Raw genomic sequence first — 27,997 nt, 5'->3', positions numbered from 1 at the left:
TAAGATACAGCCTGGTGACAGACAGACGGACAGACGGACAGACGGATGGACAGGCGGACAGCGGAGTCTTAGTAATAGGGTCCCGTTTTTACCCTTTGGGTACTGAACCCTAAAAACTATACTCATCTTTTCTTTTGGGTGCTAGTGCAAGTGTAAGACAAAGATAGTATGAGTCTCTGTCTATGTTTGAAATGAGACAGTCCTTTGACAAACTATATGTATTATGTCTGTATGGTTTAGGGGGATCCTAGCCATGATGCCAATTGTATAACGCCACGTGAAAAGATTCATTACCTATTGCGAGCAAATACCCGTCTCTCTTTAATTAATACAGTTGGAAAAAGGTGGGCAGTCTATCTCGCGGGCGAGATACTGTTGCGCCCATCCTGTGCTAGGCCTACAGGGGCCCGTTTTTCAGAAGCTTGTAACTTGTAATACAAGCGGATGTCACTTTTTGACAGCTTTTGTTAGAAAGGGACTTCCACTTGTGTTACAAAGTTACAAGATTTTGAAAAACGGGCCCCAGGACTATACATTGTTGTAAAGTGAGGACTTTATAATTATAAATGTATTAGATAATTGCATACAAATCACTACATAATATAAAACAAAGTCGCTTCCTGCTGTCTGGATGGATGTCTGTCTTTATGTATGCTTAGATCTTTAAAACTATGCAATGGATTTTGATGCTGTTTTTAGGGTTCCGTACCCAAATGGTAAAAACGGGACCCTATTACTAAGACTCCTCTGTCCGTCTGTCCGTCAGTCTGTCACCAGGCTGTATCTCATCAACCGTGATAGATAGGCAGTTGAAATTTTCACAGATGATGTATTTCTGTTGCCGCTATAACAACAAATACTAAAAAAGTACGGAACCCTCGGTGGGCGAGTCCGACTCGCACTTGTTCGGTTTTTTTTAATAGATAGAGTGATTCAAGAAGAAGGTTTATAAATTCGATCAGCATTGCACCCGTGCGAAGCCGGGGCGGGTCGCTAGTTTAATATACATATACAATCCCTATAAGACAGGTTTACCTAGTTTAGGGCTCAGGACACTATTCCTAGGCTGTCTAACAATAGAATAGAATACTCCTAAAAATGTAATTCTACTTTGTAATAAGCTGCATTTTTGATACACAAATAAATCATTTTTCATTTTTTCATTTTTCATTTTTTCAATAGACAAGAATCGAAATATATCCTTATATCAACTTATATACAAAATCTTAAAAAATAATCTAGTTATATGTAAGAAATCCGCACCGCAGGCTTCGTCCGGTGGCAACAAATGCAAATCAGCAACATGCTTTGTCCCAAAAACACCAAAGATGATATCCGCAACAGGCCTCGTCATTTTTAAGGGTTCCGTACCCAAAGGGTAAAAACGGGACCCTATTACTAAGACTCCGCTGTCTGTCTGTCTGTCCGTGTGTCACCAGGCTGCATCTCATGAACCGTGATAGCTAGACAGTTGAAATGTTCACTGATGATGTATTTCTGTTGCCGCTATAACAACAAATACTAAAAACAATAAAATAAATATTTAAGTGGGGATCACACACAACAAACCGAACAAACGTGATTTTTTTGCCGTTTTTTAGGGTTCCGTACCCAAAGGGTAAAAACGGGACCCTATTACTAAGACTCCGCTGTCCGTCTGTCCGTCGGTCTGTCCTTCTGTCCGTCTGTCACCAGGCTGTATCTCATGAACCGTGATAGCTAGACCGTTGAAATTTTCACTGATGATGTATTTCTGTTGCCGCTATAACAACAAATACTAAAAACTGAATAATATAAATATTTAAGTGGGGCTCCCATACAAAAAACGTAATTTTTTTGCTGTTTTTTTCCGTAATGGTACGGAACCCTTCGTGCACGAGTCCGACTCGCACTTGGCCGGTTTTTTGCATAATGGTACGGAACCCTTCGTGCGCAAGTCCGACTTGCACTTGGCCGGTTTTTATATTTAAATTATTGTTTTAAGCACACTATCGACATTTATCTAACTACTAACTTACTCATCCAAAATATTTGACTTGTACAAAAAGCGAGCCCCTCTACGCCGCTTCAAGCCTACGCGGCAGTACCGCGTAGCGCCCCGTCCGTAGCACCCGCTACGGCATGGTTACAGAATACCGTAAACAAACATTGTGTTGACGATTTTAGGTACGTCCCTGTTTACATTTATTTGGTTTGTTTATTTGATTTAAAGTGGATTTAAACTATTTTTTAATTTGTAAGTTTTGGTTTGTTAATTCGTTCGTAGATTCGAGTGCTTTCTTATAGTGTGAAGATTTAAAGTAAGATTTGAATAGGGTGTGTAATATACTGCCGAGCTATTGTAAGGTTTGATACAATTCGTTTGCAGCCTAATTATAAGTTATCTATATCCTCCTAAGTCCCAGAATAATTTTTTCTGTTTTTGGAACTTTCTTCCAAAATCTTCTTCTTCTTTCTTTTTTTCTTTCTTATCTTTTATTCCAGTATAAATATTATAATTCAAAATTCGATTCGATTTTGTCCTTTTATACATCGGAAATAAGGAAGTATATAATATAAGGTTTAATTCAACTCGCCCTTCAAAAACATAGTTATTTTACAATTGTTTTACTGTCTCCTTTATGAATAATTTCGGGGGTAAAGATTTCATGGCGTTATTTATAAATGTTTGTCAAATTTAACAAACCGTTGATAATCGTTTGTCCCTATCCGTCATTCTAAAATTTCTGTTGGTTAGAAAGAGAAAAAAATATAACAGAAGTTTGTAAAAGGTAAACTGTCATATGGGGCATTTTCTATGAAAAGGGACCTTATTGTTGATGGCGCTTACGCCGCACAGCGTCGCGCGGCATTATATTATATCGGAGCATCGTTTATAATGTCGTAAGCGCCATCGACAATAAGGTCCCTTTTTATAGAAAATACCACATATGTGTAGTGGTGAAGGCCGGATTCGAACCGGCGTCTTTAGCTATCGCGGCTAACGCCATGAACCCCTAGGCCACCCCGCCACGGCGGTACCCGTCCCAATTTCTCGACTATATGCCATCTTAGTAATACTAGGCGTCTTTGACCAACTCTAAGGGCAAGCAGTGCGCGCTTGCACCTACTAAACGAATTCCTTACGGAATTACGTTATAAAGAGAGAGACTGGTGCTGCCATCAATGAACAACTTTTGGAACAAATCTAATTATTTTATTAAATTAGTTTATAATTTATATATAGTAGTGTGACTACTTAAAAACCGGCCAAGTGCGAGTCGGACTGGCGTTCCAAGGGTTCCGTATATTACACAATTTAAACAATGTTTTTTTTAAATGTGAAACTTGAGTGAAATGTCTTTAAAAAACCCGTAGGGGTCAGATCAAAAAATAAGTAATTAAGTCCGATTCACGCTTGACTGCAATTTCTAGTAGGTTTTCCTGTAATCTATAGGTAAAGATCTATTTTGTATATTTTTTTCAATATTTTAGACCCAGTAGTTGCGGAGATAAAGGGGAGGGGCGGGGGGATTGTCATTTTTTGCCTATTTTCTTGAATAACTTCAAAATTCTTCATCCTAAAATTATAAAAAAGTATATATTTGAGATTCTCACAATGAGCTCTTAATTTAAGATCATTTGATATATAACACGATATAGTTTGAAAAACTTTATTTTTTAATTTTCTCATTTACCCCCAAAAATGGCCCCCATGTTTAAAATTAATTTGATTGCGTTACATGTCCGTCTTTGGGTCACAAACTTACTTATGTATACCAAATTTCAACTTAATTGATCCAGTAGTTTCGGAGAAAATAGGCTGTGACAGACGGACAGACTACAGACAGACAGACAGACAGACGCACCAGTGATCCTATAAGGGTTCCGTTTTTTTCCTTTTGAGGTACGGAACCCTAAAAACAAATCAAAATATTTAATATAATAATTTGATTTGTTCCCAATGTTGTTCAAAGGTTACTTATTAAGTTTTATGAATAAATTAGGGTTAGTAACGCTGTGGAAAATTAACTAAATCCATTTTGCTGATGCGTAGAAGAATATCAAACTTACATGCATTCACCCTCACAAACTGCATTAGTAAGATTAGGGGCCCGTTTATCAAAAGCTTGTAGCTTGTAATACAAGTGGAAGTCCCTTTCTAACAAAAGCTGTCAAAAAGGGACTTCCACTTGTATTACAAGCTACAAGCTTTTGATAAACGGGCCCTAGGACGATTACATATTTACAAGTAACGGGAAGTTTCCAAAAAGTTGGTGCAAATATACAGTTTACGAAATTATCCACGTGTAAACTTTAACATTTAGTAAGGACGATACAAGACTTAAAATAATGACATAGGCAATGAATAAGAATTGTGAAAGCTAAATTTCTCTAATGAGGGCTAACGCGTATGAATTCGCCGCTAGGGGCGCTAGTGTAGATGGTGGTCTTTTCCATAGTTCGAAATGTCAAATGTCACTTGTCACTTCAGTGACTGACAGCTGTTCTTTAGTCTTTTGGACCACCATCAACAGAGGCGCCAACTGGTGAGCAAAAAAACGATAGCCCTCATTGCCTTAGTACTTTATGAATTGCTGTATTTATAGTTTGTCAAAGGACTGTCTCATTTCAAACATAGACAGAGAAAACATACTATCTTTGTCTTACACTAGTACTAGCACCCAAACAAAAGGATGACTGGGATGATTATAGTTTTTAGGGTTCCGTACCCAAAGGGTAAAAACGGGACCCTATTACTAAGACTCCGCTGTCCGTCTGTCACCAGGCTGTATCTCGTGATCTGTGATAGCTAGACTGCTGAAATTTTCACAGATGATGTATTTCGGTTGCCGCTATGACAACAAATACTAAAAATAGAATAAAATAGAGATTTAAGTGGGGCTCCCATACAACAAACGTGATTTTTGACCGAAGTTAAGCAACGTCGGGCGGGGTCAGTACTTGGATGGGTGACCGTTTTTATAGTTAATGGTACGGAACCCTTCGTGTGTGAGTCCGACTCGCGCTTGGCCGGTTTTTTATTTTGTTCTTATTTACTGACAATTTGGTTTGACCAACTATATCTATGATTCATCATCATCTTCCTCGCGTTGTCCCGGCATTATGCCGCGCATTTTTTTTTGTATTTATCTATGATTAATGTTTTATTTATTCAGGGTGGATAAACTACATAAAATTAATATCGTGAGAACTAGAAGTATAAGTTTAATTGTTTGCACGTGTGCGTGCCCTGTTTCTTTTTATAAATATTTTATTTCAAGGACTTAGTTTGTATTGCATCGTATGTTTAAACTTCACTAGCCCCACTAGCTTTATTGTATTTTTATAAATTGGAAATAAGAAGTTAGAAGCAATGATAGTAAGTTAATAAGTATTTTTTCATGGAAAATATGCAGATTAAGTAACGCATTTTTACTGCTTTCGAGAAACATTTAGTTACCTAGTGAAAACAACATACTTACACGAATTCAAGCATTTGCGGACGTCTAAAAAAATGCTGATTGAAGAAGCTTGTGTAGCCTCTTACGGTTCTTTATATTTATTATAATTAAGTTGAAATAGAATTTTATTTGGGACAGAGTTGCATTTGAAAAGTTTCATTAAATTTTTGAACAAAACAAACTCAACTAATCTATTGAATCTATGGTAAAGGTATAGTGTAGTGTAGTGTAGTGACACTACACTATAACTTTACTAAGTAGGTATACCTATATATTAAAATTCCACTGGCAAATTTGGGATTATACACAAACACCAGAACACCACCGTAACTCTGGGTTTACAAACTCCTGAACACGCCAGAAATCGTCTGTTGCTATCAGGTATGAGTTTTATTAGAGTCGTTTTTTAAGCAAAAAATCATTCTTACCCCTTTAAATTCAGGTAGGGGTAAACTCAGTTTCAGACGACCAAAATCAGTATACATTTTTTGTACTTACACAAAACTTTAAGCCACCGTTGTAAAGCCACCCTGTTGTCATTCATTGTCAACCACCAACAGAAAGTAATTGTAAATCGTAGACATTCACCGCAGATCGTGTGTTCCTCCAACCATAGACAATTAGACAAGGAGACACGCGGCGGCCTTGCTCATGTCCCAAATGCCCCAGTTTTACTAATCGAATAATTTATACCTCTGTACCATAAACACTGTTAACTGACAATACATAGTCCTTGTTGCCAAGATATAAGGCTCACTATTGATCAGTTGAGTGTTGTTGCTATACCTCGCGTGTATGACAGTTCATTTTTATATGGAACAGTCAGGCCCGGATTTGGAGACCTAGGGCCGCCTAGGCACTTAGGTAAGCAGTAGTATGGCACTAGAATTTATGGGCCCCTTCTCCTTCTCAAAACCATTGCTAGGTTGCCTCGGACCTTGTTAGGCCCGGGCCTTGTGGGCCTAAGAGGAAATCCGGCCCTGGGAGCATAGCTGTCACTTAAATTTTTTGGAAGTAAATATTTAACACGTTAAAGTAATAAAAATACGTTAAAAACATATTTTTAAATAAATAATTATTAAGGGACAATTTCTTTCAATTCTTTTTTTAAATTGAAGCCTATCCAAAAGTGACTTGGAGGAACTGTCATAGGAATTATAGTACCTTAGGGTCATAGAGTAACTTATACTAGAGCGGTACTGTCATAGTAAATTTTGTAACCCCATTAAATTCACTGCCATCTGTCGACACACTTTAAAACTAAAAATGAAGATTTATAAAAATACGATAGAATGTATTTAAATATAGATAAGTAAATGATTTTTTTTATTTGCATTAATTATTTTTATGATTTTGACCCATGTTTTTTCACTGATATGCGTTAAAATTGTTAAATAACAAACGAAACCGTCAACGCCATCTATACGACTGTAGGCCAAAACTAGTAGCGTCCTCTGAACGAGAATCAAATTTTCTTGATTTTCGAGGCACGTTTTTTCCTTAGACTGTATCTATCTATTACGGAGTTATATCTATCTTTGCTTAGGATGAACCAGTCTGTTTATGTTAACGACAATCACAATACAGGCTTTATTGTTGTCAGAATGTGTGTAACATTTGCTGTAATTTACCTTTTCATTTGATTGTCATTTAGATTCTAGGTCTAAAATTGATTAAAATTTGGGGTATAGGTAATGTAAATGTCCCAGTGCTGGACACAGTTCTATTGTCCCAATTATTGCCAACTTTTCTTCAAAGTAATAAAGGTGACAAACTGACTTTCAACTATACTGAAATTGGGCTGTTAAACACCATTTCCTTTGTCTTATAGTAAAAATAAAACCATAACTCTAAATGCCTAAGCCCATAGTTTGTTCTACACTTACGAACATTGAAAACGAGTCACTCTGTGTGGATATTTCTTTACATTGTGACCTGTTTCCATTGCACTTTAAAGTTTGTATAGTCAGAAATGTTTGTGCAGAAACGGAGGCGATGAGTGAGCGAGGCGCGCGGCGCGGCGCCGGCGGCGCACCGTTCTACGCGCCGCCGCGGCGGAAGACATCTGCCGAGATCATCAGCGAAGCGCGGGCGGCGCTTTATGGAGGTAACTTCACATTCACAGGGCGCGAGGCGCGCGGCTCGGCTCCGGCGGCGCACCGTTCTACGCGCCGCCGCGGCGGAAGACATCTGCCGAGATCATCAGCGAAGCGCGGGCGGCGCTTTATGGAGGTAACTTCACATTCACAGGGCGCGAGGCGCGCGGCTCGGCTCCGGCGGCGCACCGTTCTACGCGCCGCCGCGGCGGAAGACATCTGCCGAGATCATCAGCGAAGCGCGGGCGGCGCTTTATGGAGGTAACTTCACATTCACAGGGCGCGAGGCGCGCGGCGCGGCGCCGGCGGCGCACCGCTCTACGCGCCGCCGCGGCGGAAGACATCTGCCGAGATCATAAAACGCGGGCGGCGCTTTTGGAGGTAATTTCACGTCCTTAGGGAGTAAGGCGCGCGGCTCGGCTCCGGCGGCGCACCGTTCTACGCGCCGCCGCGGCGGAAGACATCTGCCGAGATCACTAGCGAAGCGCGGGCTGCGCTCTACGGAGGTTAGTCCTACATGAGACACATACTTACGTGCAGTGAGTTCAGGTCCTTCTCCGAACGTAGCTCGCTGAGCACTGAGCGAGATGTTCGTGCATGCCCGGGATCGCCGATAACATTGGTACCAATTGAAGTGTTATTTTTAACAAAAAAGGAATCGAACATTACGTAATTTTAGAAACAGTTTTCACTAATAGCTTTTGTGTAAAAATAGTTGATTTTTTTTTAATTGGTGCGTTTTAAATCTTTTTTCATGATTTATTTTATAAATGTCAAAGTATAAACAAAACAGCCTTTAATTATAAGTTACAACATCAGATCTTCCATTACGATTATCGCCTTAGTTATAATGCATTTCTTAGCGAACCTTTTTTCATTTTCTTTTCGCTCCGCACGACATCGTGGAGGTGAATAAAATTATATCCAGGCACGCAAAACCAGGCGGCCGGCTCTGTCTTAACATTTTGATTTGATTTTGAGCTTTTTTTGATACGACCACCACCAATAAGTGCGAGCGAGATGCCTTCTGATTCTTTCGTGAATCAGCGTTAGCGGCTCACGTTGATTGGTGCAGCGGCGCATACTGACGTAAGGTATTAAAATAAGATGAAGACCATATCAAATTCAACTTTGGGAACAAATCAAATTAAATACCTACTAGCCTTGCTCGAAATAATGATGATGATTTTTGATAAAAACTACCATATGTCCTTCTCCGGATCTCTAACTATCTCCATACCAAATTTCATCTAAATCGGTTTAGCGAATTAAGCGTGTACTTACATAGCGGTAACAGACAGACAGTAAGAGTTATTTTCCCATTTATAATATTATTATTAGTAGGGATTTTGCCTTGTGTTTCGTGTAAGTATTTTGATTTGCCACTTGGGGGCTTGGTCACTTTTCTTTAGTATATGACCTTTATTTCAGTTTATACCATATCAAATTGTTGAAATATAATCAGCCTCCAGCTATATTCTCAAACTATTTTTGTTTCCACTGAGATATCATTCTATTAGCGTTACTTGTCTTGATCTTAAAATCAGTAGCGAATATAAGGAATCACACACGTACCATGGTTCTTCTGAAGCAATTGATGTTATGAGAAAACTGCTGCCGTCATTTCTATGCAAAATTGAACGACACTACACCTTATAATAAGCCTCATGCATGAAGTTTATATTTGAACGAAATATGTTTTATTCGGATGTTTGTTACCGTTATATCATGTTACAAATGCATTTCCGTTTTTAAATTACCATTTAATTACTTAAAATTATAAATAAAAAGTACAAAAATTTGCCCGCGAAAAGCTAGTGAGCGAAACGCTCGAAACGCCACGTGACGTCACGCGTTCGACAGATTAGTGGCATTAGTAGCAAACGTCAGTTGGGCCGCCCAACGTGTGACGTCATCACGCTCTGTCGAATTCGCGCCAAAAATTATGAGCGTTTCAACCGCTCAAAAATTTTCAACATTTTAAATAATTTTTAATAAAATAATGTTAAGGTTTACAAAAGTATTTTTGTCATTTCCGGTGTTCCAACGATATAAATTATGAATCCAAAAATAAAAATAAATTCATGCATGGAGCTAATTTATTAGAATCCTAAGTTTAAGCCATTGTAAATTGTTGGCTTAATTATTAGGACGATGATAATAATCTAGCTTTAATGTCAAACGAAACTTTTAAATTAGTAGAGTTATAAATAGGTAGAATAATTATTTAGGGCTGCAACAGGCTGCAGGTAGTATAAACAACGTTTCTACATTTAAGTGAAATTTTTAGGTAGCGAGTTAGTCATAATGAACATCCGATTGAAAAGAAACGGAACGCAAACAAACAAACAATTTATTTGCAAAAAAGGGTAACCTTTAAAGGTCTTAATGTAAGTAAACAGTAGTTTGTTTTACGTTTTCAGTTGTGTACAAACAGCATGCAAATCCATGAAGGCATCTTAAAAATAATTACATGTGCTTTTTGGTTGCTCGTGACTAATTTTGTTTATTTATTTTTATTTTTGTTTATTATTATACATATCAGCACTTACAGATAAACCTTACGTGCTAATAGTGTTGTTAGTAATAATTTCATGTGATTATACACTAACCCTAATATAATTCTACATATTCATCTCTCTGTTATTATACAATTCTATCAAATGTTTCAATATAGTATAAATTAATATGAGAAATAGGTAGACTAACAGATGTCAGACTCGACTTATGAGTTATGACGTAGGTTGCGGCGTCAAGGACCATATAGTAACCGCCGAAACCGTTCAGGGCAGCGATTTTGCTTCTTTTTACGAGTTAATTTAACTCATTCACGCAAAGAAAGCAGAATGGAAGCTCATAAATATGGAAAGTTTCGCAATGACTCTTCGTAAGTGGCTTTATCAAAGCTAGTAATAAACCTGCGTCATTCTAAATGTGGATTGTGATTGCTACATGTAATATATACCTATCAGGTATCTATTTGATTGTTTCGATTCTTCTGGTAGTCAGTGGGCCCCTTTAATTTCATAGAAATTCGACATGAGTCATTCTGTCGTCAAACATATGTTTACATTTTACGCCTTTATTACAATGGGGTAAGTTGAAAATCCATCCATCCATAATGTGCATTAATAAATAAATGATAAGTACTTTTTTTAATTCCATCTACCTATGGCAAAAACCACAGCTCGCCTTGGTAAGCGTTACCCTACATATGTGTAGTCCGCGTAACCCTAACGTAGATGCATTTGCCGTAGAAAAATTACCGGAAATGAATGTTCATTTCCATTTTCTTTGAAGTTGGTTATTTGGAGCATTTCTGCTCGTCGCGGGCGGTGTTTGACCCCGCGGTCAACACGCAAACGCTTCCTACTTAAATATTGCTTGCCCACTTGAGTAGTGACGTAGCGAAGCATGAGAGGAATATTATAGGAGTGGGTAATGTAAAGTTATTTTTTTTAAATACCCTATTTTGTGTCCCACTGCTGCTGGGCAAAGGGGGTCCCTTTGTTTGACATATTTATTGAAAGTCATAATGTAATGATTGTCATATTATCATTAGTCATAATTCTGAAATCGTTAACTTTTCAGGATTTTCTTCGGGTTACCCTATAGATAGGTTAGGTTAGGTTTAGGTTAGGTTTTATGGCAATCCTGAAAAGTTACGCGTTTCTGAGAAAAACCAAATTATGACTAATGATAATATGACAATTATTACATTATGACTTTTAATAATTATGTCAAACAATAGAGACCCTGGGCAAAGGCCTCCCCTTTCTTCCGCCACTTGTCACGGTTTGATGCATGCTCATGCCAGTCGCTGCAAAATGCTCCAAGGTCGTCCCGCGATCTCATTTTTGGTCTGCCTCTGCCTAGGCTAACCTGCGGTGTCCATTCAAGCCCGATCTCGATGCATTCGGCAGACATGTCCCGCCCAATCTCACTTGAGCTTGCAATTTATCAATATCCCTATTTGGAAAAAATATTGATCGTGACAAAAATAAGATACTTTTGATGCTGATTGTAGTTATATGCTAAAAATCTATTTTCAGGCTGACGTTTGCGTTACGTTTATACGAACTGTATATAGGAACATGCAATTCAAGAAGAAACCAATTTTATAATCCGTTAACCCCAATTCACCCCATTGAGATTTGAATTTCCAAAAATCAATTTTGCTCGTACTTTTTCGTACCTACATATCTTGGCGCGAGCAAGACGCACGGGCGAATGATAACACATATATTATCATTCTGATATCGGAATGTATGTTCAAATTGGCTTCTAGGTCGCCATTAGGTATATTGCTGAAAGTTGAATGCACTCATAGTTCACACTACACACTACACAGTTATTGTTGCGGTAAGCTACAGCTCTACACTACTACGGTCTTGTTTCTTTGTTGCCACGGTGAGGCGGCAGTACACGCCACTGCCCGCCGTAAATGGCAACGAATTATTTCAAGTTTTAATTATTCAGAGAGGTTATAGAACTCGGTATACTTGGCCGATCGTAAGTTCGTGAGTTCGAAACCGACTCACAAACAACTAAACGTTTTATTATTATTGTATTTTTAGTTATATAGTTCGATATCCACAAATCATAAATAAAGTGCTGCTTGAAAATTCTCATTCATTTAGAAGATTTACCATATCATGAATGGCCAGATTTTTTTCGTGTCCATACTTTAGTTAAATAATGATTAAAGTTTCCAGATATTGAATTAATTGCTGCTTGTTATTTTATTTAAGTTATAAATGTCTCAAAAGTAGTATTTATTTTATATTTCGAATATGAGGTTAATATATTTGAGTAGGTAAACGATAGATTTAGGGTCGATTGCACCAAACCGTCTGTCACCGTTAAAGCGTTCGCAAAATTTTATTGTATAAGAATTTTCATACTTCTCTTTCGAATGATGTTGATCAGTCTGTTAAGTGTAGTTACTAGTTAATACATCTTTTCCTATGATGTAGAGTTCATAAGCGATCGGACCGGTGTTCCCAAAGGTTGCAATTTCGAGTTTGGCCCGAAGCGGTGAATTTTTAGATTTTTCTGTTAATATAAAAAAATATCCTCTCAGTATGCATGTCTACAGATATGAGCGGAGCGTCGAGCAGCGCGGGTAGCGGCGGCGCGCTCCGTCCGCTGCGTACTCGCCGCCCGTTCACACCGAGAGAACCACAGCGCGTGTTGTTTGGAGAACGGGCAAGGAGGGACCCACGCCCACCCAGTGCGTTCGAGTAAGTTTTTCTTCCTACCTGCGTTCCATACAGTGAACTAAGCGTCAAGCAGCGCGGGCAGCGGCGCGCTCCGCCCACTGCCTACTCGCCGCACGTTCACACCGAGAGACCCACAGCGCGTGTTGTTTGGAGAAGGGCAAGGAGGGACCCACGCCCACCCAGTGCGTTCGAGTAAGTTTCTCTTCTCACCCGTGTTCCATACAGTGAACAGAGCGTCAAGCAGCGTGGGCGGCGGCGCGCTCCACCCGCTCACACTGAGAGAACCACAGCGTGTGTTGTTTGGAGAACGGGCTCGGAGGGACTCACGCCCGCCTATAGTGCGTTTGAGTAAGTATATATTCCTGTGTTTAACAACATCGCCTCAAGTGTAAGTGTACTAATGTGGCACATATGTAATGTATACCTAAGTACTATTTGGAATTTAGTTTGCAATTTAACTACCTTTGCGTGTGTATTGTACTTGAAATTTTTTATTTCGAATTTAGTTTGCAATTTAACCACCTTGGCCTGTGTATTATACTTGATATTTCTATGAGATTATAGTAAGAGTTTTTTTGTATTCTGTCACCTGCAGCCTAAAATACCTGAGCCTGTGCGAGAGCAGCGAGGATGCTCGCGTCGCCGGACTCGAAGAGGAAATCAACCACGCTATGCATCCCGAAATGCAGAACATCAGGAAGAAGGCCGTAAGTTTCCTTCTTTCAGCCATTGCTCTACACAAAATTTCCATCTTCACCACTTAGATGGGATGGTGAACTTCGCGTTTCTCCAGACACTTCCTGCCTCGCACAGCTAAACTGTGGAATGGACTGTCGCCTGCGGTATTTCCGGACCGATACGACCTTCAAACCTTCAAAAAAAGAGCGTATGCCCATCTTAAAGGCTTGCAACGCAGTTCCAACATCTCTCTGGTGTTGCGGGTGTTTATGGGTGATGGTCATTGCTTACCATCAGGCATCAATTGATTAAGATTTAAAAAAGTTAGGTTAGGTTAGGTTAGTTAGTGTACGAACGACTTGATGACGTCTTCTGGCATACCACCGATTTGATACTAGTTTACTAGTTGAAGGTACAAAGGAGGGAATTGCGAGCTACTGTCCGCGCACCAATTCCGTGCATTCAAAGGCAAAGGAAGAAAATGACACCAGTCACCATCACTCTTCATGACGCCCAACATTCCTAACATTCCTCAGCCGTGCACGGAATTCGTGCGCGGACAGTAAGTAAGTACTTGCGAGCGAAAGTTAATGTTAAGGTTTGCAAGACTTAAAAACCAATAAAAAAAATTAAGTCCAATGTACGGCGTGGTGCGGCTAAAGCCCCCCTTACAGGTCTATAACCTAGACTTATTTATATCGCGTGATCCCCGCGATAGTTATCAAAAAAAGCTTTTATCACTGAACTCGATTAGTCCTCTAGTCTAGACCTTTTGAATTAGACATTTTTACTGGACTATACGTACTTAAATCAAAACCATCATATCATATCTGTACCTATGTTAATGCCGCGCTTCTTATGTTCAGGCCCGTCAGCCGGCTCATCAGACTACAGAAAGAGCTGGCGAGGGTTGGGGCGCGTTCCCAAAGCTTCCGCACCTCAGCGGGAAGAGCAAGCCTCTGCATCGCAGAAACACTACGGGTCACACCACGCCTGATGGTGAGTCCACTAACTTCGAAAAGCTTCATGGTTCGGTTTTAAATACAACCACAATTACAGTTTAAACTTCTCTTGGCGTCCAACCATTACTTTTAGTTTAGATAGAATAGGAAAATTTGCATAAAGTTCCCTTGTGTATTTTAATTATGTCTTATATATTTTTTCTTTTTCACAACTGAGACTACAAATTTTTCTTTGTTTTTTCTTGAGTTATTCACGTGATGCCTCATTGCCTTCTTTTGGGATCTGAATGAATTCACCTTTCGATAAAATTCACGTGCAAATCAATTCTACAAAACCTAGAAAATGGAATGTTTCAGGATCAAAGGACGATGTAGACTTGGCCAATGCTATATCGATAACGCGCCCTTTGGGAGGTGAAAGTGGCGAAGATTTTAGTAGGGTACTCAACACCAAATGTAAGTATATTAAACATAATTTTGCTACTTTTAAATAGTCAAAGAATTACATGTTTAGTGTCAACCTTTTGCCTAGCTTTGTGCAACTTGAAAGTTCAGTTCTTGTAACTTTTAATAGCTTCCTAGAAATGCCTTTATAAGGGGACTCAGGACTCTATAGGACTCAGGAGGCTATAATCTTAACTCTTATTTTTCGCAGCTCTGAGCCCAGACCCTGGGATACGTCGCAAGCAATTTGCGACGACAAAGGCACAGTCATACGACGTTGGAGGTGGATATCCGCTGGGGAGCATACCCGTCAAACATCTCGCAGTTCAACTCCCGAATGCTTCAACATCCGAAGACGTGGAGAAGTACGGATTACTACGGATATAGTCGTCAATGATTTATTTGCACTTATGAATCTTATTAGGGTTCCGTGCCCAAAGGGTAAAAACGGGACCCTATTACTAAGACTCCACTGTTCATCTGTCAGTCACCAGGCTGTATCTCATGAACCGCGATAGCTAGACAAAAAGAGATAGCTAGATTGTAGAAGAACAAAAAGTTCTTTCAATAGCATTCGTTTGTTTTAAATTGTTTATCAAGCCTTTTTATTCCAGTATGACAGTGCTAGAGCTCGCCGAGGCTCTCTCCCAGCGCAGCCGAGACGTTGAACGAACAGTGCTGCTGATGGAGGCGCTTCAGAACTGCCTCGAGAAGTCCATGCCAGCTACCAGTCTCAGAGATATGGTGCTGCGTGCCTTCTACACTCACATAGATAGTGATGATGAGAGGGTGCTGGTCGCTATAGCCAGGGCTATGCTTACGGTAAGGAGAAAACAAGTCACTAATATTTATTATTCTAAATATTGGCTGGCCACTTCTTTCAGGCCAAGTTGAATGGGTCTTATTTTCCAATAGGTAGGCATCTTGACTCAATATTTATTACAAATAAATTGACCAGGTGTAAGTAAACCGAACACCACAGTTTTTTATAATTTCATCCTCGTCGCGAATGTAATAAATCAGAAGCCGGTTGATAGCTGACTGACTAAATTGTGTATTACTTTCAGAAACAACATACAGGTGGGCAGTATTGATTGACATTAATACATATGCCATACCTTTTACCATTTTCTGCAATCATACGTGTACAGTACAGTATTATTTGATTTCATACGTAACTAATTTCAGATGAGAGTCACGGGAGCGCATTTAGCGGCCGCTTGCAAACTAGTCTTTAAGATTGCAAGAAATGACAAAAACGATCACTTCTTCAGGAACACTAATTTGTTAGGTAAGTTAGAATGTATATTGTCTCCGGTTACCGCGATAGTTTCTCATGAAATAAAACTATGAAAACGGATATATCGCGTATATTGAATTTATAATACATCCCGACGTTTCGAACCTGAGGAACGACTGAGGAAAAACTACAGAGTGCAAAAATACCCACATACTAAAAATAATGCACCATCATAAAAATAATGAACTTTAAGGCTGGTTGTACATGCAAAATCGGTTCATAAGGCTAGTTATACAATACAACTATTTGCAAGTAAAGATATGTATATACGCGATAAAAACTACGCCGGCTCCAACCCTACACCTCGGACCCGAGAAGATTTAATTCCCTCCTAAATTGTACCTATAGGAGGGTATCATATGGGACCGGCAACAAACTCGGCGGGACACATCTTTTCAAAACATATTATGCTCAGAATGTCCAACATCATCCAATACTCGTCGTGTAATACCGGTCCCCCCCCGTCCGTCCCGTCCGTACCGTCGTCGTCGTGTGTGTAACGACGTGTAATACATCGGGATGTATTATAAGTTCAATATACGCGATATAATCCGTTTTCATAGTTTTATTTCATTAGAATGTATTGTTAATAATCTCTGTAACATTGAGTCAAATAGAGGTTGTTGTGATTAATAGTCACCTGAACACCTCGGCCTCAGCTATACCAAATATACCAATCCGGAGCCCAGGGTCCCGTGGACGCTCGAAGCGGAGCGTTCGGCGGGGCGTGCAGCGCGGCGTCGGGCTCACAAGTGATTTGAGCAGCGTGCACTAAGGCCGCTCCTATGCGTTTGCATTTGTTTAACATGCACGCCGCACGCCCCGCCCCGCTGCACGCTCAACCCGAGCGTCCACTCAGGCTTTTCACTTCTATTGCATGGAACCAGGTTTTCGCAAGACGTGGTACAAAAATCGTGTTCATTGTGTTCATTAGCAACTTAGACCATTACTTGTTAACAGAGCTGCTAGTGGAAGGCTGCGGGCGCGCCGACCCGCTATCCGAAGGCGAATGTTGCGTCTACGGAGCAGGCGCGTTACGTTTCCTCGCGCTGGAGCCGCGACTGTGCGCCCTAGCTCACCGCGCAGGCGCGCTACATCTGGCCGCATTGCATTTGAAAATATTGAACAATGCAGTAAGTCAGAACCAGTTTTTATCAACCTGAGCGCCTAGCCAAGATGTCAATCGTTTGCCTTGCAAGATGCAAACCGGTAGGTAATATCTTTATCACTCTTCCATATTAGTGCGACAGAGAGACGTTTCGTTCGATATGGTTCAAATGATTGGCATAGGCCTCCTGGAGTGTGTTCTTATGTTCGCTCCTAGCTCAGTTTTTTGCAGATAGACTAGACTTCAGACTGCAGACTCCGTTGCCATGCGGTAATCTATCTTACCACTTCACTTTTCTACTCATCCGTATTTTGAAGAGTGTGCAGTTGAAGGTACCTAGGTACTTATTGTGGCATTACAATTAAAGTAACGCAGTACTATTTCTTGCTGGCAAATGGCCAAAAAGATTTACCATGTATGTTGTAGAATGCCGAGAACCCCCGAGGCGTGTCAGAGCAGTCCACACACGCGCTCTACCAACTGACGGGCGCGCTACGAAACTTGGCGAGTGGCGAGCGCGCGGCGCGAGCATTCGTGTCGAGCGGCGCGCTCGGCGAGCTGCTCGCAGCGCTTGCTCACCATACCGACCGCGCTGTGCTCACTAACGTTGCGCGGTGTCTTAGGTGATTAAAACATTAAGCTTCTTACTTTGATAAGTTCAAACTTAATCGTCGGCAGCTCTGGTGTCTAAACCAGTGCAAAAGCACCTTGACATTTTTAACTGACTTTGAAAAAGAGGTACCTATAGGGTCTCGAACACGGATTTGGATTTTTTAAAATTCATACTTGGCCATGGGGCCAACGCCATTCTGATCTGATGACAATGGTATCATCAGATCAAAATCTGACGATGTGATCTTGGAGAAACTAAAGAACCCTTGACCTTTCATCTGTGGCTTGTCAAAGATTTGCTATTTAGAGAGTGACCTTTAAGTTCAAACTTTCAATTTAAAATTGTTGCAAAAACTGATGCCCGATTCGGGTCTCCCACAGATGAAAGGATAAATAATTCTAAAAATATTGTGTTTTCCAGTGTCCTTTCAGCGAACGAGTCGTGCTGCCTCTGGCTATGCGGGGCCCCATCAAGCGCGGGCGCGCTGCTCCGCGCGCTGGCGGCGTGCGCGGCGCGGGCGCCGCTCGCTGTGCGCCTGGCGTACGTGCTCGGCAATATGGCCGCCGCTACTGACCAAGCCAGGCTGAATGTAAGTTCCTCCTTGCTATCATTCTCTTGGTCAAAAACAAAAACAAAATACCGATGATTTATCGTAGTAAGCCTTAAATTATTTGATGTTCCCAATCGTCATCATTATTACAGATCTGGGCTCGATGGAGTCATTTCCTTAAATGTAGTCTATCCTCCGCCTACTTTGATAGCCTAACTTGCTACTATGGTTGCCTTATACGACAGGACGTTGACCTTTCACGTTCAGCTTGGTTTCGCTGACTGCCTCTTTGCTTCAACTCTTCTATGATGATTCTGGTGACTTTGTTAATATATGTGTACACATGTTTGTTGTAGATTTACAATGAAGAGGGTGGAGTGGACGTTTTACTGACGATCCTGGAGTCGTATACTAAAAGGAACAACGACCACGAAGCTAATAGGGACTCGGATAGCGATCCCGATATGCATTTAGTAGGTGAGTCGACTGACACACAACATGAATTATATCCGAAGGCAATCGATATATGGACAGAAAATGGCAATAGGATCTCTGATGGAATCTGGGATGGCTCCATACCTATAGCCTGAAAAAAGGATGGCTGTTGACTTGTATTAACATCACGACCATGGACAGGAAATCACATGGCGGCTATTACAAAGTAAACAGGTGGCCTCATAAAGGTCTCTGGAAGAAGTTGATGCGGTCAGCGCAGGACCGCAATTTGTGGTGATCTATTGGAAAGGTTCAGCAATCAGTAATACATTTTTGTCGCTGGTAGATTTGTAAATAATAAAATGTGTAAAAATCCAGAATAATGAGGTTATTTGGTCTAATTGCAGGCACGGACATGGGTGGCTCAGATGGCTCCAACGAAGATGTGCTTATCAAGGTATGGTCGGGTACTTTCAACTGTCTTAGAGTAGTGGTTGATTTGAATGAGCCTATGGATATCATTGGAACTTGAAAGTGTCATATGATGATAATATTTCCAGACAGTTCGAGTGGTAGCCAACATTTGCCTGACGGAGCGTGCTGGGCGTGGTTTGTGTGCGGCGCATGCTGAACGCACCGTGCGTGCGTTGCGTGCCTGTCTTGAACTAGCTGAGAAACCCCATGAACCAATGGTAAGCTAATGATGATGTACAGGCACTGATGAGCAGGCGGAAAGTTTCAAAAATTGAGAAAAAATTAACATGGAAATTTTACATGGAAAAACGAAATTTTCCATTTCTAAAATCAAAATTTCCTTTGATTTCTGTATTTTTTTTCCTGAAATTTCCAAGAACTTTTCCAACCTTCTGGAAAATTTTTGCTAGGTACTTGTACATCTGTATGTACCTACCTGCAGGTCGTCCCTTCGTCGCCTTAACTTGTCACCAGCATACGTACATTAGGATCTCCCTTTTACTTACGCCGAAATTTTATGTTTGAAAGTTATGTCCATGTCCAAACACAAATGTTTCGTTTAACTCCAACTCGGATAAATCCACTCGGCCCCCTCAGCAAATATCTACCATATATCGCATAATATAATACATGGATTTATTCGAGTTTGTAGTTAAGCGACTCAAATATGCATAGTGTTAAAGTTATCTTCACGCAAAAACTTCACTTTAATTTTGAAACTACATAGGACAAAGAGGCTGAGGAGGGTGTGATGGATCGTCGTGAAGAGTTAGCTACAGCAGCGCTAGCAACCCTCAACAATGTGACGTTCTATCGCGAACCTCCAGCGCCACCCGACCCTCTGGCAGAACCGCTTGATGACATCTGCAAAGGTATACTTACGACGGGTCTTAGAAGAAATACAGAACAGAGCTGTTCAGTTATATTTTTAAAGCAAATGTAAGTATTTCTTCTGGCCAAAGATACATTGAATTACAATCAATTCTCTTTGTTCTGGCTTAAAAACCGTCATAACAGCATAACATGCGACGATGATACTATAATCAAAAGCCAAAAGTAATTGGATTGCTAGCTTGCCTAGCACGAATAACCTAACGTCATACATGTAAGATTACAAAGAAAAAAAAAACAATAGGCGGTCTTATCACTTAAAAGCGATCTCTTTGGGATATACCTATACCGACTAACGTAGAAAACCTCAACAACTGTTTCAATCGGAATGGCAACTGTCAATTTGATTGTCGAATTCCTAACAAAAAAAGTACTATCATCGAGAGCGCCATTTAACTATTTAGACTTATATTGACCGGGATATAGACCGTGATTACCTTTTGTATTGTTTTTGAGCTCCCGATATTTCGACGCAGTTACATGCATCTTGTTCACGGGTGACTGAAGATAGCGGTCTATATCTCTGTCAATATAAGTCTAGTGAAACTAACCGTGAATCATTCAAAACTCTTAGCGCCCTTTTAGTCTAGTTTTTTTTTCCGTTCCTCGCCACATATTTCTTCTTTTCTTTTCTTTTCTTGATGGACTTGAGGGCGGTGTTGCCCGTAGCTAATGTCACGTAAAAGGGTAGGAACAAAATAAATGCTCTTAGAGCACGACGCTGTTCGGTGGTTGTAGTTGTCTCGTAAAACCGATAGCTGGATTTTACGAGAAGCACGTGGACTACCGGCCGTTGACTCCAAAATGGTGGTTAAACACGCTTTGAGATTAATTCTCCATTCACTGCACACTACCACATTAGATTATTGTATAATAAAGCTATCGACATTACACTTTAAACAATATTAATGAGCAAAAAACAAAGGAATTAATCACGAGGCTACTATCAAGATGGCGTTCGAACCGGAAGTCCACATATTTCTTTCTTTGTTTTAAAAGCAACGTGTCGATGGCTGGTCGGCGGCGGCGGCCCGAACGCGGCGTGCGAGGCGGTGCGCGCGCTCGGCAACCTGTCGCGCTCGCAGCGCGCCGCGCAGCTCATCGTGCTCGAGGGCGTGCTCGACGCGCTGCCCGCCTTCCTGCATCACGGTAACTGTAGGCTCCTATATATTCAAGTGATACAGACTATACAGAGACAAATAGACGAACGAACGAGATACCTCTATAAATGATCGTGTAAAACATGATTTACCACGCCTAATAAATGATCGTAGTTATACAGAAAACAAACTCCATTTTTTTATCAATGCAGAAATGCTACTGAGTGATGGTGACAAAAGTAAAAAGTTGGTCGTTTCTACGACGGTCAAGTACCTGTTATAGTCAGTGTAAGGTCCGAGTGGACGCTCGAGTTAAGCGTGCAGCGGGGCGGGGCATGCAGCGTCCATGTTAAACAAATGCAAACGTATAGAAGCGGCCTTAGTGCACGCTGCTCAAATCACTTGTGAGCTCGACGCCACGCTGCACGCCCCGCCGAACGCTCTGCTTCTAGCGTCCACTCAGGCCTTACACTTACGCATCACACACTGGGAAGTTTTCTCGTTGAAGTTTTTTCATAATCATAATCATAGTCATAAATGTTTATTGCAAACCATGGTACTTATGTTGTTACAGATGATTAGAGTTTCACATGGACCCTGACACATATATTCTTAAAAATTGTTCGTAAAGCTAGTTTTTGAAACTAATGCAATGGCGTGGAGAACAATTTTGCCTTTATAGATGCTGGTCTTCCAGGAACTGCAACAGAGTAGGCTTTATGAATTAAAAGCGTTTTTAATTTTGTAGTTAATATGTTGTTATTGTTACTTGTGATATTTCGTATACTTATTGGTATTTGGTTGTATATTAATATGGGCCTTTTTTTGTAAATGTATAGTATCGGTTCTGGCGGAATGAGTTTTTTAATACAGTTGCTCAAAAAGTGGTACTTTTTGTGGCTGCGTAGCGTGTGAGAAGCTCAATTTCTCGAACTAGTGCTTTTTACTTTTTAGTTCCAAACTATACTTTCGAAACGCAGTTAAAATTGAATTTAGCGCGGAGCAGGTACCAGGGCCTCATGAGTTATGAGGAGGTGTCGTTGACCAACCCGCGCCGGGCCCGCGGCGGCCGCGGCCGGGGCGCGCACGAGTATGAAGGTATCGCGGGCTGCGGCAGCTCGCGTATCTTAGCTGTATAGGTACTTTTGGTTTTGGTTTGGTTTGGTGGTATGATTCTACTAATGATATATTAATTTATTATTTTTTCGCAATTGTATTAAAAAACGTCGTTTACAACACGTGTGAAATGTCTTTTCACACTAGTTGTAAAATGTACTATTTTAACCGCCTATGTAAACAGAGGAAGCCAGCGTCCGCTGCGCCGCCGCCGGCGTCCTCGTGAACGTGTGCGGCGCGGGCTGCGAGGCGCGCGCGGCGGGGCAGGCGGCGGCGCGCGCGCTCCACGCGGCCGCGGCGGCGCGCGACGCGCCCGCGGCGGCCTTGCTGGCGCGCGCGCTCTGGAACGCGTACGCTCATTGCCCGCTCGCGCCCGCTAGTACCAAGCAAGCTGCAGCGGCACTTGCGGCGTTTATTGGTCAGTATTGTTGCTTAAAGCAGGATTTACATTACGAAATTAGTGGAGTGAAATTAATGCCGTGACAGTAGTTTTACCAACAGTGCAGGGCCGGATCTAGGGTAGAGCGAGTGGAGCGGCCGTTCTAGGCGCCGGATGCCAAGGGGGGCGCCAAAATGGCAAATGAGAAAAAAAAAAGTTTTAAAAGACGCGAGTGTGACGCGGGCCCAAAATACGGTTCGTTTTACTTTTGGGTAAAAAGCTTCAACGAAAGGCGCCAAAACCCAATTTCGCTCTACCCTGATCAAGGACTCGTCATGCGTTAATTACGAAATGCATGATGTATTACGAAAGTATTAAATTACACGTGAAACTGTTGGTAAAACTACTGTCACGACATTAATTTCACGCCACTAATTTCGTAATGTAAATCCCGCTTAAGGGTCTCCGGCAAACTCGGTTCTCCATACAAACGTAGTTCCGCTCTCATTTTAAAACTACTAGCTAGATTGATCTGAAACTTTGTACTTACAATAGGATAAGGTATATCTATGTCTGTAATTAGTTTATCTAGCTTCAGATATCATAGTTAAAAAAATAAAGCGAATTTAAGCTTTTTATACAAAACTTATTTTTGCTCTATTTCGTTTGTTTTATAAACTGGAGCTATATAAACTAATTTCAGACCTAGATATACCTCATGTCATGTATGTGCAAAGTTTCATGACAATCCAACACGTAGTTTTAAAATGAGAGCGGAACTACGTTTGTATGGGAAGGTGCAATTCGGCCGAGCTTGCCGGGGACTCTTAAGCTAGTAGTGCTTGGTAGTCATACATCTGTAGAGTTAGACCAAGCTAACTCGGCAGCGATTTTGATAGCCCACTGTGCAAGTGTTATTTTAAACGCCGAACTTCTATGAAATAATTAAGGTTAAATAGCACTTACAGTCTGGGCTATCAAAATCGCTGCCAACTTAGCTTGGTCCGACACTAGGTATAGTGTCTAGGTAAGTAAGGTAGGCCATCAGGCGGGCCGTATGCTTGTTTGCCACAGTCGTGGTATAAAAAAAAAGGTATTCGTGAAAAAATAAAAAAAAGCAAAAAAACCTGCCTTAAGGCATTATGTTCGCAATTTGTTAATTCAACTTTTGAATTTCGGTTCGAATCCGGCCTTAACCTTGCCTTTAAAATGTGATTTCTATTTCAGATTTCAGTTCAACATTTGCACTTTTTATTTTATGTGCAATAAAGTTTAAATAAATATTTATTTGTATAAACTAAGTAAGTACTTTGTAACTTGTAAGTACCTACTGGTAAAACTACATTAATATATACATTCCAATCTAAATTAATTACAAGTAAGATCATTGGATATGCATTAAATTATCTTTGACCACTCGTTGATTACCTTATTCATTTGACTAATTAATCTTGTTACCATAGAGTAACTTATACTAGAGCGGTACTGTCATAGTAAATTTTGTAACCCCAGTAAATTCACTGCCATCTGTCGACAAACTTTAAAACTAAAAATTAAGATTTATAAAAATACGATAAAATGTATTTAAATATGGATAAATGATTTTTTTTATTTGCATTAATTATTTTTATGATTTTGACCCATGTTCTTTCACTGATATGCGTTAAAATTGTTAAATAACAAACTAAACCGTCAACGCCATCTATACGACAGTAGGCCAAAGCTAGTAGCGCCCTCTGAACGAGAATCATTTTTTCTTGATTTTCGAGGCACGTTTTTTCCTTGGACTGTATCCATCTATTACGGAGTTATATCTATCTTTGTTGTTACTTACTATCTTATTGTGGAACGCCATTATCTACCAAAATTATTATCCGTTAATCACACTGACAATTATTTTTGCGATCGACCATACTGTAAATAGCTACATGAAGTGATCAGTAATTTCGCAACTCATGCTATACGACTCCGTGGCGCAACGGTAGCGCGTCTGACTCCAGATCAGAAGGTTGCGTGTTCAAATCACGTCGGGGTCACATTGTAACTTTTTGTTTCTTTTTGTGATGTTTTGAATGTGCAATTAGTACCGTCGTACTGTTAATATAAAATCGGCTCATATTTTATAAACTAACTTATGAAGAAAGGAACTGGTTTGTTAAAAAAAAACAGTTTGTTTTACCTATTTTTAATTCCCGACGCAAGAAGAGGGTGTTATATATTTGATGCCAATGTATATGTCTGTCTGTCTGTGGCATCGTAGCTCCGTAGCTCCAACAGATGGGCCGATTTCGATGCGTTTTTTTGCGTTTTCTTGTCGTAGTTCTTATTCTTAGCTGTGTTGCATAAAAATCGATGCAGCAGATTGAAGAGTATCAGCTCTTTTCCAAAATTATGTAAGGCATTTCGGCCGGGTGGTCTAGTGGTCAGGACGTTAGCCGCGTAAGCTAAAGACGCGGGTTCGATTCCCGCCTCGGCCACCGGTGTACTTGGTCACTTTTTCTTTAGTGTATGTTATCTATTTCAGTTTATAAGGCATTTTTGGAATAAATTGATTTTGTCGGCGGTAGGGTTTTTTTTGTAAATTTTAATTAAATTAGGCTAGTGTAAAATATTTCCGCACCTATAACCCCAGGGTATGCTTATGAATGTGATGTTTTCAGACGACGAATCCGTGTTCGCCGCGTGCGAGGCGCCCGCGGCGGGCGAGCGGCGCGCCAGCGATCCGGAAATAAAACATCACGTTAGTATCTGCTAGCTGTACATTACCACGGAATATCTAATAGTACTACCGTATTACTACTGGCCAACCAGAAAAACACACCTATTTATAATATAGTCCCCCTGAGTTCTCTACAAACATAGCTATATATCTAATTTAAATACGCAGATTAAATAAACAACGCTTTTGTTAAATAAAGCATAATTTATTGTTTCCCATTTCACTCTCCCAAACACAATACGATCACAATACGCTAAATGACAAAATTTTCATTAATGGTATTGGTATCAATCGTTCAGGTTTGTTTTTAGGATCAAATGTCTATATGGGACCCATTGCATTAAAGCAATACAAAAATTAGTCAAAGTCCGACAGTCGTATTTCACTCGCGAAAAGCTCCAAACTTTTTGTCGGTCAAATATTGCGTTTATGCATATATATATAGTTGCTATACAATCTTTTTTTGGATCAAATTCAAGGAATCGAATGGTATCTTTACATTATTCCATTATTCCTTTTTGGAAGTAGAAAAAAAACTTTAAATTTTGAAATTTTAGATCCTGTATTTTTTATCATTTCCATATATCATTTTAATATCCACATTATTATGATAAATTGCTCATTTGCTATCTATTTTACTAGATTTTGTTATAAACTTCAACATGTGTCATCATCCCTATTACAGGTGAAGTTCGACCTCGACAACAACAACTATTCAAACAAAGAGTTTCACCGGCCTATGTTCGTTAAGGCGCACAGCGTCGAACACGAGTTGCATCTCGAGGGCTGCTCGGACGAGGACAGCGACCATGCGCTTTCGGGAGAAGATCTCGGGTTAGTATATCTATTCAATTAGCACACAGCGTCGAACATGAGTTGCATCTCGAGGGCTGCTCGGAGGAGGACAGCGACCATGCGCTTTCGGGGGAAGATCTCGGGTTTGTATATCCATAGAGTAACTTATACTAGAGCGGTACTGTCATAGTAAATTTTGTAACCCCAGTAAATTCACTGCCATCTGTCGACACACTTTAAAACTAAAAATAAATATTTATAAAAATACGATAAAATGTATTTACATATGGATAAATGATTTTTTTATTTGCATTAATTATTTTTATATGATTTTGACCCATGTTCTTTCACTGGTATGCGTTAAAATTATAAATAACAAACGAAACAGTCAACGCCCTCTATACGAGTGTAGGCCAAAACTAGTGGCGCCATCTGATCGACAATCAAATTTTCGTGATTTTCGAGGCACGTTTTTTCCTTAGACTGTATCCATCTATTACGGAGTTATATCTATCTTTGGTATATCTATTCAATTAGCACACAGCGTCGAACACGAGTTGCGTCTCGAGGGCTGCTCGGAGGAGGATAGTGACCATGCGCTTTCGGGGGAAGATCTTGGTTACCAGTACAATTTGACACTGGTTTAACGGTTTAACCTCTTATCCCGGGTTAGTGGGATGGTGCAACTGGTGCAAGTGGGCCTTAATGATTTACCCATTAAATACACTTGCAGGTTTGAGGAAGGAGACATGCTGGTAGAAGACGGATGCGAGTGCGGGCCGTGCCGCAGACTGGCGGCCTGGGAAGAGCTCGTGGGCGTCGCTATCCCATTGCTGGAGAAACTCAAACCGCCGAGATCTGACGCATCTGTTGGCACAGACTAGAAACTAGCAAACCCGATTACGGGATGGAATTTTTTTATAATATATGTCAGCTCATAGCGCCTGATGGTTAGCAATTGCCATCGCCCGTGGGCACCGGCAATACCAGAGGGATAGTGCGTTGCCTTTAAGCCTTTATAAGGCAGAGGGAATATATTTCCCACAATGATTTTGAACTTTGTTTGAAAGGGATAGGGTTCAAGTTAGCATAATTTCAGACACCCTTGTGCCTTATAAAGGGTTAAAAGAGAGTACGCTCTTTTCTTGAAGGTCGTAACGGTCCGGAAATCCGCAGGCGATACTTCATTCCACAGTTTAGCTGTGCGAGGCAGGAAGTATATGGAGAAACGCACAGTTGAGGACTGCCAACCATTTCAGTGGTTGATTGACATGTCTAATAGTAAAATTGATATTATGTATTTGAAATTAAAAATGGCGGCCAACAAGATACTGTCATCGTTCGTTTAAAAATTTGTTTCGCATGAATGGTCACAATAACCGAGGTCTAAAGATCTAAAGGCTGTAATTGTTTAAGCACTTTTGCAGCTTGGTTCTCGTACGATCGAGTTCATAAACATCTTACAAGCCAACGTTCCAAAAATATATTTACACGACCTAACTTTGAGGCGTGTAAATATATTTCTAGAAAGTTCGGTTGTAAATATGTTTGTGGACTCGACTGTGCAAATAGTCATTAAATATACATATACGAATATCTACGTGTATCTAGGAATTGTAGAAAGTGGCTAGGTAGATAGCTTTACAATTTTAAAATGTACATCGACATTGC

General features: G+C 40.4%; 1 protein-coding gene and 2 non-coding genes across 3 annotated transcripts; all 3 read left to right on the top strand.

The window, feature by feature from the left end:
- The first annotated feature begins 7,430 nt into the window (after positions 1-7,430).
- LOC134750061 (armadillo repeat-containing protein 2) lies at positions 7,431-27,210 on the top strand. The gene is made up of 20 exons (XM_063685150.1): positions 7,431-7,551; positions 12,639-12,783; positions 13,358-13,469; positions 14,307-14,439; positions 14,760-14,858; positions 15,058-15,211; positions 15,461-15,668; positions 16,035-16,137; positions 17,107-17,279; positions 17,681-17,877; positions 18,288-18,456; positions 18,774-18,894; positions 19,260-19,309; positions 19,413-19,544; positions 20,054-20,198; positions 21,217-21,366; positions 22,618-22,851; positions 25,473-25,552; positions 26,217-26,365; positions 27,060-27,210. The coding sequence occupies exons 1-20, from the start codon at positions 7,440-7,442 to the stop codon at positions 27,208-27,210; spliced, it is 2,817 nt and encodes a 938-aa protein (XP_063541220.1). The 5' UTR covers positions 7,431-7,439.
- Positions 24,777-24,848, top strand: Trnaw-cca (transfer RNA tryptophan (anticodon CCA)). The gene has a single exon. It is a non-coding gene; the product is annotated as a tRNA-Trp (tRNA).
- Positions 25,218-25,289, top strand: Trnat-cgu (transfer RNA threonine (anticodon CGU)). The gene has a single exon. It is a non-coding gene; the product is annotated as a tRNA-Thr (tRNA).
- Positions 27,211-27,997: the final 787 nt, after the last annotated feature.

The sequence above is a fragment of the Cydia strobilella genome, chromosome 19, assembly GCF_947568885.1.
Source record: "Cydia strobilella chromosome 19, ilCydStro3.1, whole genome shotgun sequence".
Taxonomy (NCBI): domain Eukaryota; kingdom Metazoa; phylum Arthropoda; class Insecta; order Lepidoptera; family Tortricidae; genus Cydia; species Cydia strobilella.
The sequence above is the reverse complement of the archived record's forward strand: the minus strand, read 5'-3'. Positions and strand labels throughout refer to the sequence as shown.

Excerpts from the sequence above, each read along its gene's own strand:
- LOC134750061 (XM_063685150.1), top strand. The coding sequence starts at position 7,440 with ATGAGTGAGCGAGGCGCGCGGCGCGGCGCCGGCGGCGCACCGTTCTAC. Across the intron at positions 14,440-14,759 it reads GGGTCACACCACGCCTGATG|GATCAAAGGACGATGTAGAC; the intron begins GTGAGTCCACTA and ends GGAATGTTTCAG. Across the intron at positions 17,280-17,680 it reads TGAAAATATTGAACAATGCA|AATGCCGAGAACCCCCGAGG; the intron begins GTAAGTCAGAAC and ends TGTATGTTGTAG.